Here is a 15,180-nt window from a genome sequence, read left to right on the forward strand (position 1 = left end):
CACGTCCCACCCTTTCCTCAGGGAAAGGGCTTCCCAGCAGCCTGTCCTTCATCCTGTGGGCATGTGCTGGATGCCAACGCAGCCAGGCAGCTCCTGCTTCCCAGATGGCCAGGTGGGCTGGGGATGCTCGACCGCCTCACTTCCAGGATGTTCCTATGCCTGGTGGGAGCAGCCCTTAGCCCAGCCTTGCGGGGCCTCCCTAGGACCCACTGAGCATGAAAAACAAAACAAGCATCCAGAGAAACAGGGCTAGAAAATGTTGCTGAGGCAGCCCAGTCTGTCGGTGGATCTGCAGGGCGTTTGCATTTCCTATCAGGAAATGTATCTGTGCGTTATGGTTTCTGGTATGTGCTGCCATGCATTAGAATGTGCAAATGATAACAAAAAGTGGTATTTTTGTCAGTCTTTGTTTGTTTGGTTTTAGTCTGTTGTGATTCAGCAAAAAAGCTGAGGCCTATGAAATCAGCAGATATTCAGGTGCTTGGAATGTCCTGTGGATTGGGCAGCTGGAGGTTTCCACATTGCAGAAGAGCAAGTGTGGGGAGCTGCTTCAGCTGTGCTCAGCCGTACCTATCTCTCTGGTGCCTCCTCTGGAGACACATAAGGTTTAACTGGAGCTGTAAGGTCCTGGTTGGGACTCCCCACAAAACTCCCCAGAAATGTTTCCTACCCTACCTCCAGCCAAAGGAATCTGCACAGATAGACAGCACAGCTCTTATCCAGGTGCTTCTAGAAAAAACACAAGCAGACAAATCACGTTAGGTCAGATTCCTCAATGGATCCCTGAGATCTTCTGGGTATGGCCTGGTGAATATGACTCCCATTCTGCAAAAATTCTGTGTAAATAATCCCATCCCCAAATGGATCCTCCTGAAAGAGGACATTTCAGGGTGCACTGTAACTCAGGCTTTGTGTGATGTGCTCCCCCACAGCTGCCAGGGGAGCACAGAACGAGTTGCACATAGCAATTAACAGTTCTGAGCCTGACTGGCCTCTACAGCCAGCTTCGTTTTCCAGGCAAATGGGGGCAGCTGCATCTGGCGTCCACCTTCTTCAGATCCTCTCCACCCCTCCTGCCATGGGGTAGCTGGGTAGCTGTGCTGTGGGAGCCTCTGCTCACTGCCGTCCCTCCCTCAGCATGCCATGGGCACCGCGCGGCCCCAGAGCACTCTGTAAATAGTCGGAAACGATGAATGGATTTCCCTTTCCTCTCCATGTGTGCTTTAGATTTTTGGCCGGATACAGCATGGGCTCAGGACACATCAAAACATGAGACTCACTCCCTGGCAGCCCTGGCTTTCACATGGGAACAGTTTGATTTGTGAGGCAGTGTGAGGTTTGGTGTGTGAAGCTTATGATGATTTCCTGGGGAACACTTTTTGTTTGCCAGGCAAAGAGCCTGGAGCCTACTGGTGGCTGGCACAGCCTCCCTGGGATGCTGGGTGTGAGACCCTCTAGGGCTGGGTTGTAGCAAGGCCATGTCGTGCTGTGCCCTGGCCAGCACTGGGCATGGGAAAATACTCAGGGAAAGCCAGGCTTTCTCCTGCTTCCACTTCCCCCCAAACGTGTTTACCACAACACGGAGGGTTTTCTCCCTGGGTAGTGGCCACGCTCCCATGTGGGCTGGGCAGCTTGTTGCCACCCTGCTTGTGCTCCCACTCAGCCCCTTTCAACCCAGACAGTGTCCCCACGATGGGCCACTGCAGGATGAGTCAGGCCCTGGCACAACACGGAGCCCGGGTGGGCCATGCCTCGCACCCCGGCTCGTGGCGGCGGGAGGCTGAGGTGTCGCGAGGTGTGCACGGCCTCAGCCTCGCCACATGCCGCTCCCCAGGGGAGAGCCTGTGCAGGGCTGCTCCCGACGGCTCCTGGAGTCAGGGCCGTCTCCAAACAATGGGTGGAGAGCAGGAAACGCCGCATGGGAAACAGGATTTGGCTCCGCCGCCGCCGCCAGCCACGGCCCCTTGGCCCCTTTCCTTTCCCTGCTCCAGAGAGCCCTTCCCACAGCCGTCAGCCGCGGGGCTGCACCGACGGGATGGGGATGCCACTGCCCGAGCGGGCTGGGGCATGAGGCACTCTGAACCTTGGACAAAAAGCAGGGTCGGGACACCTCCTGCCTGGGCTAGGGGCCCAGCATGGCTCAGGGAACCCTGAGCACGCAGCCCTAGCCCTGGAGGGGTGGGTGGGTGACTTTTCCTGGAAGAGCTGTTGCCAGACAGGGGACCCCAGTGGCCCCTTGGCCAGCAAACCCTGCTCCTGAGCAGCTGGCTGGCCACTGAGCCAGCAGGAACGAGGGCATCTCTCTTTCCGTGCCCAGCCTATGCACCAGAGGAGGTGATCCCAGCTGCCCTGGCAGTCAAGCAGCAGCATGGAGAAGAGATGGGGGGCACGGGCAGGGAGCAGGGGTCCTGAGCTGTCGCTCACGTGGAGCTCCTAGGTAGCCACAGCCTCCAGCTCTGATCTCTGTAGCCAGGAAATGCCAGGGATTTTCTGACCTCTGCCAGATTTGGAACAAGCGCCGAGGACATGGGACTCCAGGTTTATTTTCTACTTCTCTTCCCACATCTGGCAGGTAAATCGCCCCTTTTTGTCTGCCCCAAGTGAGCAGCCCCTGCCTGCGGGTGGCTTGGTGGGACGAGGCAGCTGTGGAAGCTCAGTGGTGCCATCGGGGCAGGGTTGGGAGGGAGGAAATATCCCTTTGTGATCAGCCATTTGGAGCCTTCAGAGGCCCCTGGCTGCCTCTCCCAGAAATGGGAGAAGAGGCACCCCAAGACCCTCGTTCTGATGCATGCTTGGCTCATGCTGGGGAGCTGATTCAGCTGGGGTCTCCAAAAAGAGAGCAGAAATGCCCATTGTGTCATCCCAGAGGGGCTGCAATGCACCTCGCTTTGCGCTGGCTGTGCCTGCTGGACTGGGGGTAGAAAAAATGTCCTGGTAAGGGGGAGACATCTGAGTGACAGGATCTGGCCCTGAGGCAGGGCTGGTGTGGCCATGCTCTTGCCCAGCAGTGATGCGCCCTCGTGCTCCCCCACCCCAGGGGCCATCCTGGACATCACCCTGATCGCCAACGTGCAGAGCCTGTCCCACTCCGACTTCTTCCTCTCCTGCATCGTGGGGGAGCGTGACGTGAGCTACCTGCAGATCGAGCGGGAGAACAAGATCGTGATGACGCACCCCAAAATGGGCTTCCAAAACTACCGCAACCGCAGCAACCAAGTCCAGGCCAGGGGCTTCTCCAAGGCCGACCTGGTGGGGATCCTCTACTGCCTGGGGCGCACCCCGACCGAGCAGGCCCAGGTGGTCTATGTGCACAACAGCCACAATGGTGAGTGGCTTTTGGGGACAGCAGGAGGCCCCTGCCTGCCAGCCGGGTGCACGGGGGATCTGCCCACCCTGTGCTTCACAATCCCAGCACCAACCGGGGTGGTGGGGGGGCAGTGGTGACCCATAGGCTAGGTTTGGGGTCCACCAGCACCAGTGGGGTGGAGATGGAAGGGATGTTCAGCCGGAGGAGCATGGCTGAGCCCCATGGAGGAGCCATCTGGATTTGTAATGGTGACTGGCGGAAGGGCAAGGTCCAAGAGGAAGTTGAGTGCCCTTGGGTTGTGGGGTCTGGAAATCATTAACCAGAGCAGGGGGCAGCCCTTCGGAGCTGTGCCAGCCCGTGCTCCCACCACAGGCTCAAGGGGAGGAGGTAGTTCTGGGGCAGATCTTTGGCAACCTCCCCGGGTGCTGGACAAACACCATCCCAGGGCAGCACATTGCTGCTCCAGCAGTGGGACTTGCTGAGAGGCACTGCCAGGCTGCACTGTAGCCAAGAGCAGTGCTGGGCTCATCTCCTGCTCCTATTTTGGGCCATAAAAATTGAAAGGGCCTCCCTGGGCTGACCAGCAGCAGGGATACCACTTGGGGCAGCCCTCTCCCACACTGCCCCTCTGACTTCCCCTCCCTCTGCTTGAGACTTTGCAAAATTATTAGGAGTGAAATTTTCTGTGATGTTTGCCTCGGGATGCTTTTTAGCTCTTTTTTAGAAAGTCTACCTAAAACAGTTGACCATTGGCTGAGAATAGGAGGGGATACAAATTTCCCTGCCTGTATTAAGACACAGCTTCAGCAAGGAGCTCGAGTGTCTCCAAACTGGGGCACAGAGGCTGCTGGTGGGGCCCAAGCATCCCCCAGGGAGCAGGGCTCAGCCTGTGTCCTTGTAAAGAGGCTCAAGCTGAAGAATGGCAGTGGTCCTATTGGAAATGGAGCTGGGTGGTCTGAGCAAGCAGGGCAGAACTGAGGGAACAGAGCAGAGGCAAATGGAGATGGTGTCGGAGGCACGACCACCAGCAGGGGGTGAGGGGCACAGAGAGGTTTCTGTACCTCCCAGGTGTCCTTGTTTATAAATCATGGATGGAGGTGATGGCTCTGGGGCTCCATCCTTGGGACAGTGTTTCCCATGGTGGGGTGTTCTCAGCCAGCCCCCAATCCTGGGTCCACTTACCCAGGCCAAAATAGTGCTGTGGAGGAGCTGGTCAGGGCCTGGGTTCGAGCCCCTGTGGGAATTACAAGTGCCAAAAAGGTGTCTCTTTCACAAGTTCCAAAGAAGCTGCCATTGCTCTGTTTAGAGGAGAAGTTAAGAAAATAAAGGAAAAAGTAAGCAAAAAATTTACATGTTTGCAGGAGGGCTGGATACAAAACCCACTGGGGGGCTTGGTGTGTGTCATCTCTCCTGTTTAGCCTGAGAGCACACCAAAGCAGGCCAGGGCAATGAAACAGTGGGTGGGGAATGCTGTTAGAGGAAAGCTGGCAGCTCCCAAAAGGTCATGCATGGGGAAGAAGTTAGGAAGTTTGATAAATTTTGGAAGCATTGCTTAAAAAACAAAGTAAAGCAACCCAAAGAGGTCCTGAGGAGTACTTTCAGAAGTATTTAAATCTGTCAGTAAACTATTTTTTACACTATCCAGAGCAGAAAGACACTCAGAAAAACAACTACAGAAAACAATTTTTTTTTTTCTTTTTTTTGCATCCATGTGCACAACAGAAAAGTTGGGAGAAATGCAAGTGTTGATAGCAGGAGACAGGTGATAAGCAGCAGAATGGAGCAGCGCAACATTGCCAGGCTGGGCATGCCATGAGCAAGGCTGTGTTGCTGCCCGTGGGACACCAGACTTTCCTAAAAGCTTCTGGATAGGGAGCTACAGGCCTGAAAACTCAGAAACCAGAAAATTAGCAGAAACTGTAATAAAGAGCAGAATTTGTGGTTATGTGGTCCCTGAGAAAGAGGCAGGTTTGTTTGTGGGAGTCTCAGAGGCGGCAGCAGTGAGGATGCTGTGGAAGACCAAAGCAGTGAGGATGTTATGGAAGACATTGGCCGCTCAGATTCCTGAAGAAAAATGGGAAAACTCCCTTTCAAAGGTTCTTTGAGAGAAACTTTGCACCCAGGGGGTGGCAGGAGAGATCTTTGCATGGGTAAATAACTGACCAAAAGAAGGGAAAGCAGGAATAGCAGTGGTCCTTGTCACACGAGGGAGTTCCCACTGGCATGGCACGAGGTCTCGGCATGGACCTGTGTCACCGTCTTGGGTACAAAGAGCTGAACAAGCAGCTGTGCTTGCTGCTGTCCCCGAGCTGCCTGGGGAATGATGGATGCACTACGGAGTGGCAGAGAGGGGAGAGATGCAGTCTGGGAGGGCTGCAGTGATGGAGTGACAGGTAAATCAGTGTGCACAAATGCAAAGCGTTGTGTTTGGCGTCCCAGAGAACTGTCAGCTCTCATTCCAGGGAGTGAGGTGGAGTGAGACAGAATGAGGGCCATATCTGTGAGCCCTCCACTGGGGCTGCAAAGTCCATGGAAGAGAGATCCCAGCTAGAGGGATAGGTGGGGAGGGGATTCTGGGAAATTACTGCGAAGTGTGACCTCCAGTGCCCTTCCCTGGGCGTCTGTGGCTTGGGCTGTTTCCTGCTGGTCCTTGGCCTCAGAGGGGCAGGACACAGGGCTGGATGTGTTTTAGCTGCAACCCGGCGTGGCTCCTTTTAGTGTGTGCAAGCTGGAGTACTGCCAGGCTCTGAAAGCCAGCAGCCGCCTGTGTCCTCCTTTGTGTCTGTCCTGGCACGCCCAGGGCTTGGTTTCCCAGGCTTTAAGGTATTTATAGACCCATTTGTGCTCAGGCTGGGGTCTGGCTGTCTCATATTAATACTCCAGGAGTTCATTGCTGCAGCACCTGGGGAATCAGGAAAACAGCCATGACTGGGCTGCTGGTCCTGAGGGCTGGAGTGCAGCCTCCTGCACACTTAATTCCCCTCACCTGCCCCACTGTCCCTGCCTGCAGCACTCCACACCTCCCCAGCTGGCAGCAGGCAGGGTGCACCATGCACACTTGTTCCAGATGTCACCTCCCGAGACTACTGCCACCAGCATCCTGTGCAGATGGTGGGCTGGTCAGAGGGCAGGGTGCCAAATTCCATTCTTTGGTGTCTGCCTGAAGGGGCTGAAGGGGCCAGAAAGGGAGCCCTGTCCCTGCAGAGGCTTGGGGGGTCCTGGGTCCAGCATGGAGCTGAGAGAGAGATGTGTCATGACATTCCAGCAGAAACATATGGTGGGTGCTGGGCTGTGCTGTGCCAGGGTGTGTCCTGGTGTGGTTGGTCTGAGGGTGTCACACTATCCTCGGGTGTGAGTGCCCTCAGGGGTGACTGCTGTGCAGCCTATTCCTCCTCCTTCTCCTCCACAGCCCACCTCTTCCCGGTGAAGGCCACACAGTCTGTGAATGTTGCCGAGGCGGCCACCTTCTCTGCCAGGATCCTCAAGAGGAAGGAGACAGATGTTATGTGGAAAAGAAATGGCAAGTAGTTCCAAGAGCAGGCACAGGGCTGGAGTTGCTCCCAGCTGGTGCCTGGTGCTGGCCCTGGGGGCACGGGAGGTCACAGATAACCCTCTGTCCCCTTGCAGGCACCTACTACCAGACCACGGACCGGGGCGAGGTGCAGGATGACCACGTCATCCTGACACTCCCCAATGTCAGTGTCAGTGAAAACGGTGTCTACAGTGCCACATTCATGGGGGACAGCCCTCTGTGGAGTGCCTTCTACCGCCTCATCGTGAGAGGTGAGCAGGGCCCTGACTGCCTGGGGGTTGGGGACAGCCAGCTGTACCCTGCCCTATGGCAGGTGGCACTCTGGCCCCCTCTGCTCTCTCTGCAGCCTGCCCTGCAAAGAAGTGGGGACCATCCTGTGAGAAGGACTGTCCCGACTGCCTGAACGGCGGCATCTGCCATGACCACGTTGGCGAATGCATCTGCCCTCCAGGGTTCATGGGCACCCGCTGTGAGAGAGGTGAGTTCCACCTGCCCAGCACTGGGTGCTGTGCCCAGGGCATCTGTGGGGGCTCTCTTGCACCCCCAGACCTGAGCACTGTGTCAAGAAATAGCATCTTCATCCCCAGCACCTCCCCACCCGCAGTGCCCTCTGTTTCCAGGCCAGGGCTGGACCACCCACACGGGTCCCATGTCCCTCCAAGTGGTGATCCAGGGCTTGGGGCACCTGAGCGAGCTCTGTGCCGTGCACAAGCAGTGCGTGGATGAATGATGGGTGAGGGCAGACCATGCTTCTTTTTCCAGCCTGCCAGGAAGGCCAGTTTGGCCGCAACTGCCAGGAGACGTGCCAGAGAGCCCAGGGCTGCCGGGGGCTGAGCTTCTGCCTGCTCGACCCCTACGGCTGCTCCTGCGCCTCGGGCTGGAGTGGCTCCCGCTGTGACCAAGGTACAGGGACATGGGTATCCATCAGCTCTCCCTCCCAGCCTGGGCTTCCTCCAGGGCCTGGCTGCTCTGCAGCAGCACCTGTGCAAACCTCTCCCAGTCTGAGGGTCGGCACAGGCTGAGCAGTACTGCTGCCTGCATCAGCTGCTTGCTGTCTCTGTCTCCATGGTCCTGTGCCATGGCCAGGGGTAGCAGCGAGCTCTCCTCTTCCCACAGCCTGTCCCCCAGGATTCTATGGCCCTGACTGTGCCCTGGGGTGCACCTGCCAAAACGGAGGCAGCTGTAACCGCTTCAGAGGCTGCATCTGCCCTGCAGGCTGGCATGGGCAGCACTGTGAGAAGTCAGGTGAGACTGGCACAAGGCTGTGAAGGGTTTCCATCCCCCACCCTCAAGTGGGCGCTGGCTCCTTCCTCACTGGTGACTGGGAGGGCCATTGGCTATCAGTCTCACCAGCTGGTTCAGCAGGACCCCTTGCCTGCAGAAATAGCCTCCAAGTCTGTGGAAACCAGGACACTGCAAGGGCAACATCCCAGCATTATCTGTGCTGAGAGTGTTGCTGAGTCCAGCAGGTGGGGTGGGATCAGGGCTGGACCATAGCATCCATCACCTTTCCCTTGGCACCACAGTCTGATGCAGCTGGGTCCAAGGAAAGGTGCCAGGCTTTCTTTTGCCTGGGGAGGAGCAGGGCCAGCCCTAATGTTGATTTCTGTGTACCAGACCGGTTCCCCCAGATCATCCAACTGGCCTCAGAGCTGGAGTTCAACCTGGGATCAGAACCCATCATCAGCTGCGTGGCCATTGGCAACCCACTGCCCACCAGTGACAGGGTGGAGCTGCGCAAGGCTGACGGCACTGTGCTCAAGGTAGTATTCCGTGCCCTTGCCCCACCACCATCTCCGTGTTGCCAGCTCCCTCAAGAGTACCTGGAGCTGCTGGGCAGCTTCAGACTGACAGGGGGGCTGAGCCAGGGGCTGAGTGTAGAGGCTGACAGCACCCTCTGTGCTGCAGCTCATCAAAACCATCATCGAGCCAAAGCAGATCACCTGCGAGTTCGAGGCGCGGCACCTGACGAAGGCGGACACGGGTCTCTGGGAGTGCCGGGTCTCCACAACTGGGGGCCAGGACAGCCGGAAAGTCAAGGTCAATATCCGAGGTGAGGAAAGTGCAGTGGCATAATCAGGACAAGCCAGGCTTGCTGGGGGAGGCTGCCAGCATGGTGTGGCAATACCACCCCTGCCCCAGGCTGGGTGCCTCCCATCATGGGCTGCAGTGCCAGCTGGCAGGTTTGGGTGATTATAAAAGACTCTCCTGACAAAGCTGGAAGGAGCCAAGAGGTGGCAGATGTATCCATGCTCTGCTCCCTGTTGCTCCCAGTCCCACCAGTGTCATTCCCTTCTTCCCCCCAAGTGCCACCAGTGCCCTTGAGGGCCCCCCGGCTGTTGGCCAAGCAGAGTCGCCAGCTTGTGGTGTCGCCTGTGGACTACTTCTCTGGTGATGGACCCATCACCTCCATCAAGCTCTTCTACAAGCCCAAGGATGACAATTCAGCCTGGTCATCCATTGTGGGTATGTGTCTGCAGGGCTGGGGGGCACAGTTAGGACCTGTGTGGGAGGGTGAGGTCTGGGGTGGGCAGATGTCTCCACACCAGGCCCCCCACAGTGATGAGGAGGGTGCTGGTGGCAGGGCAGACTGTGGATCATGGGCATGGTTTTGACATGTCCTCTTGGCCAACAGTCGACAACAGCGAGAACATCACCCTCATGAACCTCCGGCCAGTGACCGCCTACATCGTCAAGGTGCAGCTGAGCCGTCCAGGGGCTGGTGGGGAGGGCAGAAAAGGGCCTGAAGCCATCATGGTGACCGACTGCCTTGGTGAGACTCCATCTCCCCCATCCTGACTCTGACCCTGCAGAGCACAGAGCCTGCAAAATCTCACGGCTGATGCGCTGTGAGGCTTTGCTGCCTTTTTGTTTGCAGAGCCCACAGTCAAGCCTGTGATTGAAGGCTGGTCCGTAGAAGAGAAAAACATGCTTCATGTCAACTGGAAGTTGCCAAGTAACCATGAGCCAGCACATGGGTTCATTGTCCACCTCTTTGACTCTGCAAGGCAGTTGGTATCTGAGAAAAACATCACGTCCATCTCTGTGCTCTCTGCCCGCATCGGGGACTTGGAGTTTAACAAGGAGTACAGGCTGGAGGTGCTGGTGTACCACTGCACCAGCCTGGGGCCACCCTCTGACCCCTATAAGGTCATGATCAACAGCAAAGGTGGGTCCAGCAGAACCCAGGGAACTATAACAGGGAATTACAATGATAAATCAGTTATAATTGTAACAGCAACCATCCCCAGGTCCCGCTGCTCCTGTATCCCATCTCTCATAGAACATGAACAGCTTTTTGGGGAAAATGTGCCCTCCTTTCCTCACTAGACCCTGCAGCCTCCAGCACCAAGCAGCTGAGAAACATCCTAAGCTGAATATAACATTCAGGCCGTCACAAACAGATCTGCTCACAAACAGATCTGCTCTCTTGCCCAAACCCTGATAGACTTGTCTATACTTGCTGCCTTTACAATATCCTGTAGCAACAAGTTCCTGATATAATTATACTCTGCATAAAAAAAATATTTCCCTTTGGTTTGCTTTAACCCTGCTGCCAGGTAGTTTTGCTGGGTGGTCACTAGGGCCTGGGAAGCCCTGCAGTCCCACCTGTGGGCACACACACACACAACCCCTGAAGTAGGTGGAAGACCATGGGGAGTTGGAGCACCAGCCTGACCAAGCTTTCTGACAACCAAGGGGAAAGGCATACACGAGGCCTTTGGGGAGGCTTGGCACCAGCCTGTACACATTGAGAGGACCGGTAGACATCAGGCTTGAGGGATGAGAGGTTTCCTCTGCTCTCTGCTTGTAAGAGCTTTGTATGATTTGGGGATTGGGGGTTAGGGATGTGGGCAAGCAGGAGAAGGTGGTGGGAACTCAGTGCGTGAGGGAGGCCTGAAGAAATAAAATGTCACATGAGTTAGTACACAGGCATTTAGACCTCAGATGTTCTCTGTGGCTGGGAACATTTGGGGGTACAGTCCTGCTTCAGTGTGGCACATGGAGAGCAGCTCCACCTCCTCCAAGCAGGGGCCAGGGGTCCCTGGAGGTCCCTCAAAGCTGGCCTGGCTCTGGTTGCCATTGCCACAGGGTGCAGTCCTCACAGCAGAACTGAGCCCCTGCAGCACCAGGAGCCCCGTCCTGAGACTGACACTCTCCCCTCTCTATCCCAGGGCCCTCCTCCCCACAGTTGCTCTTGGCAGAGCCCGTGTCCGACACCGCTGTCAGGCTCTCCTGGCAAGTGCCTGAGTACCCCAACGGGGGGATCACCAAGTACATCGTGGAGCTGCAGCAGCTGGGGGGCACCAGTGAACCCCAGTGGATCGACACCGACAGCGGCGCCGAGACCACCAAGATCGTTGGGGGCCTCAACGCCAGCACCAGCTACCAGTTCCGTGTCCGTGCCAACTCCCACGTCCCAGGGGAATGGAGCCAGCCTGTGAAAGCCAAGACCCTTGGGGATGGTGAGAGGGGTGTCCCAGCAGGCAAGGGGCTCACAACTCTGCTGCAGCTTGGGCTCAGATTCTGGGTCAGCAAAGAATGATTGGGGTGACAGTGGCTCTGAAGCAGCAGCCCAAGACCAAAACACTTGGTATCTTAAGAAAACCTGTTCCTCCTAGTCCTAAAGGGGCAGGCGTGGCATGATGACAGCATGGCACCTACAGAGTGGCTCTGCCTTGGCCAGAGGGGAATGTGAATCAAGGGGCTAGAGGAGCAGAGCCGAGCCAGCATGGGAGGAGATCATGGCTTGGCCCAAAGCTGGTTGGAGGTCCAGAAACCAGTGGTTCAGTGTCAGGAGCTGGGCTGTGACACTTTCCCCTCTGTGCCACTGTGGCACCGGGACCTCGGACGTGGTTATGGTATCTTCATTGGGGGCCTGGGTGCTGGCAGAGGGCTGCTGTCATGGTGCTTGGCCACTAGTGCGGGCTGGGCAGGGCTCGACCATGGACCACAACCCTCCATCCCTCCTTTTGGCAGGAGCGCTGAGCGTGCCGCCCAGCCTGGGCAGCCAGAGCACTGAGCAGGCGGGAACAGACCAGCAGCTGCTGTTGGCCATTGTTGGCTCTGTGTCCGTCACTTGCTTCACCATCCTCTTTGCTCTCCTGGCGCTTTTCCTCATCAAGAAGAATTTTTTCCACCGGCGCCGCACCTTTACGTACCAGTCTGGCTCGGTGAGTGCCGCCTGCCCCACCAGGACCGTGTCCCCTGCTCCCCACGTCCCAGCCCGATCCAGGTCACGTTCAATAGCCTCCAGTCCGGATGCAGCCAGACCTCACTTCCACACGGAGAGGGTGCGGAGCCCGCCCTTGCCCATGACTCCTGTCCTGCTGGGACTGCCGCATGGGCAGAGAGGTGCCCGGTGCCTCTAACCTCACCTGCTCCCATCTGCCAGGGGGAAGAGACCATCCTACAGTTCAACTCAGGGACCCTGACCCTGACACGCCGGCCCAAGCCACAGCCTGAGCCCCTCAGCTACCCCATCCTAGAGTGGGAAGACATCAAGTTTGAGGACATGATTGGGGAGGGCAACTTCGGGCAGGTAATCAGGGCCATGATAAAAAAGGACGGTCTGAAAATGAATGCGGCCATCAAGATGCTGAAAGGTGAGTGCTGGGGGAGGCAGGCAGGGTGGGCTGAGGGCTGCCACTGTGTCCTGGGCCATGCTTGTGCTGGGGAGCATCAGGAGTAATTTTCAGAGAAGCAAAGGCCCTTGTTGTAGGCCTGAGGTGTCCATCCCTTCTTTGTTTCCAGAGTTTGCTTCAGAGAATGACCATCGGGACTTTGCTGGGGAGCTGGAGGTGCTCTGCAAACTGGGCCATCACCCCAACATCATCAACTTGCTGGGTGCCTGCGAGAACAAGGGTGAGGCTGTCCCATTCTACCCTCTCCCCAGCCCCACAGCCTCTGCCCAGTTGTGTATTCCTTTTTGCTGGGGAGAACCCCAATAGCCCAACCTCCTCCTGCCCCCAGGCTACCTGTACATTGCCATTGAGTATGCTCCATATGGAAACCTCCTCGACTTCCTCCGCAAAAGCCGAGTCTTGGAGACAGACCCAGCCTTTGCCAAGGAGCACGGCACTGCCTCCACCCTCACATCCCAGCAGCTCCTCCAGTTTGCTTCAGACGTGGCCAAGGGGATGCAGTACCTGAGTGAGAAGCAGGTACATCCCAGCAAGCCCCTCAGAGTACCCTTCCCCTGGGGCCTGGGGGTTACCCATTGGGGCATGAGGTCCCTGGGGCCAGCAGGAGGGAGTGCGTGGCTCCTGCTAACTGCTCTTCCCTTTCAGTTCATTCACAGGGACCTGGCAGCAAGAAACATCCTGGTGGGAGAAAATCTGGCCTCCAAAATTGCTGACTTTGGCCTCTCCAGAGGGGAGGAGGTCTATGTGAAGAAGACAATGGTGAGGCAGGAGTGAAACATCTCCATGGATCACAGCTGTCTTCCACCCAGGGGGCAGCCCCCAGCCCTGATGGTGGCTCTCCTTTTTCCCAGGGCCGTTTGCCGGTTCGCTGGATGGCCATTGAGTCCCTTAACTACAGCGTGTACACCACCAAGAGCGATGTGTAAGTCCTGCAGGCAAGGGCACTGGGCTGGGGCATGGCTGTGGCCCCTCCACCCCTCTCTGGCACAGTCAGAGAGGCAATGCTGTTGCTCTGGGTGCTGCAAGAGCAGGAGCTGATGCTGGTGCATCTCCCTGGGGAGCTGCTGGCTCTGCCCAGCCTCTGGATGCCTGTTCCACCCTGGGCTTTGCACTGTGCCCATCAGTGGGGCACAGCTGGGCACTCTGTCACAGCCTCGGCTCCTCCCCTTTCAGGTGGTCATTCGGTGTCCTGCTCTGGGAGATTGTCAGCTTGGGTAAGGCTCTTCTCTCTCCCCTGCCTTCACTCAGGCCCCTGTAGGTCTGGTTATCCTGGAGCCCCGGGGGAAACACCCTAGGGACTGTCACCTCCTCAGCCCCTGCGTGTCTCTGGCTGTAGGGGGGACACCGTACTGCGGGATGACGTGCGCCGAGCTCTACGAGAAGCTGCCCCAGGGATACCGCATGGAGAAGCCGCGCAACTGCGACGACGAGGTGTAAGTGGACAGAGCCTCTTACAGAGCCCCGGCTGATGGTGGCACCCACGTCCTGCCAACCCCACCGCCCCACAGGGCTCACACCAGCTTTCAGTAGCTTCTGCCTGGTTGCCTCTGCATTGTGGCTGAGGGATGGGCTGGGGTCCCACACCCCAAACACCTTTCCTGGGCTTTAGTTTCCCGCCTGCTTCCCCCATCTCCCTCAAAGAGCTTTTCTGTCCCCTCTCCTCCTGTGCGCCCTGAGCCGCCCGCGACTCTCCGCCCCCAGGTACGAGCTGATGCGGCAGTGCTGGCGCGACCGCCCCTACGAGCGCCCTCCCTTCGCCCAGATCTCCATGCAGCTCATCCGCATGCTAGAGGCCAGGAAGGTGAGTGCTAGCGGCTCAGTGGGAGGGATGCCCACGGCGCACGGGGCTTTTCCACATGCTGGAGCATCCCTTGGACTCGAGGATGGACAGCCAGCAGCAGAACCATGTGTGGGGGTTAACCCCAGCATCACTTCTTGGGTGTGGGGAGGCAACAGGGCACAGTGCCCATGAGCATGCTAATGGGGATGGGAGGTAGATGTGGACATGCTCACAACTGGCTCCTAACTGGGGTTCCCCACAGGCCTACGTGAATATGGCCCTGTTCGAGAACTTCACCTATGCAGGGATTGATGCCACCGCCGAGGAGGCGTGAGGCTGCGCTGGCACCGCTCAGAGGGGCAACGCTGGCCCCAGCCTGCTGGAACAGTGCTCTGGGGACACAGGGCTGCTCGTCCTGCTCCAGCGCCAAGCAGCCAAATGCCGGTGCCCCTCCCCAAGAGCACCTTCCCCACAGCAGGACTGTGCCATCCCCTCCCTGGCATGGTGCCAGCCACCGACAGCCCCACACTGCTGCGGACACACTGGGACGGCCCCCAAGGACAAGCAGCAGCAGGGTGCTTGCAGCAGAACTGGCAGGAGGAGGCCTCCCTCGGGAGCCAGGTTGCTGCCTAAGCCCACGGACACAAATGCTCAAGCTTTGGGGCGAGAGGAGGAAGCAGCAACACAACAGCTGCCTGCCCTGCAGCTCTCAGCATGCTCTGGGCCTGAAGTGGTGCCAGGGGGCTGTGAGCAGTGCTGCTGGCATGGCATGGGGCCACACCAGCAGGTGCAAAGGGACAGTGTTGGCTGTGCACAGCCTCCTGCTCTGCAGCGGCCCTTCGGAGGTGTCAGCTCTGCCTTACAGACAATAAAGATCATGCAACAGCCGGGTCCAGAGGAGTGTTGGTGAGGACCC

The 15,180-nt window shown here is 57.7% G+C and overlaps 1 protein-coding gene across 4 annotated transcripts; it reads left to right on the forward strand.

Annotated features, from left to right (window-relative positions):
* Window positions 1-1,978: 1,978 nt before the first annotated feature.
* TIE1 (tyrosine kinase with immunoglobulin like and EGF like domains 1) lies at window positions 1,979-15,149 on the forward strand. Of its 4 annotated transcripts, none has more exons than XM_048313141.1 (23): window positions 1,979-2,572; window positions 3,038-3,325; window positions 6,717-6,827; window positions 6,935-7,090; window positions 7,186-7,317; window positions 7,602-7,742; window positions 7,956-8,084; window positions 8,457-8,602; window positions 8,748-8,892; window positions 9,147-9,305; window positions 9,475-9,612; window positions 9,718-10,008; window positions 11,015-11,326; window positions 11,820-12,133; window positions 12,235-12,445; window positions 12,594-12,704; window positions 12,813-13,003; window positions 13,130-13,243; window positions 13,336-13,406; window positions 13,658-13,698; window positions 13,821-13,917; window positions 14,186-14,285; window positions 14,527-15,149. In XM_048313141.1, the coding sequence occupies exons 1-23, from the start codon at window positions 2,527-2,529 to the stop codon at window positions 14,596-14,598; spliced, it is 3,516 nt and encodes a 1,171-aa protein (XP_048169098.1). In that variant the 5' UTR covers window positions 1,979-2,526; the 3' UTR covers window positions 14,599-15,149. The 4 variants fall into 4 exon arrangements, with proteins under 4 accessions (XP_048169098.1, XP_048169099.1, XP_048169100.1 ...); XM_048313142.1 differs by having other exon boundaries at window positions 11,015-11,305; XM_048313143.1 differs by having other exon boundaries at window positions 1,980-2,572; window positions 11,820-12,013.
* Window positions 15,150-15,180: the final 31 nt, after the last annotated feature.

Source organism: Corvus hawaiiensis, chromosome 9, assembly GCF_020740725.1.
Source record: "Corvus hawaiiensis isolate bCorHaw1 chromosome 9, bCorHaw1.pri.cur, whole genome shotgun sequence".
NCBI lineage: Eukaryota > Metazoa > Chordata > Aves > Passeriformes > Corvidae > Corvus > Corvus hawaiiensis.

Bases quoted from the DNA above. Each gene is read 5' to 3' on its own strand.
- TIE1 (XM_048313141.1), top strand. From the start codon at position 2,527: ATGGGACTCCAGGTTTATTTTCTACTTCTCTTCCCACATCTGGCAG. The intron at 8,603-8,747 runs GTAGTATTCCGT...TCTGTGCTGCAG, and splicing joins CTGACGGCACTGTGCTCAAG to CTCATCAAAACCATCATCGA. The intron at 13,244-13,335 runs GTGAGGCAGGAG...CCTTTTTCCCAG, and splicing joins TCTATGTGAAGAAGACAATG to GGCCGTTTGCCGGTTCGCTG.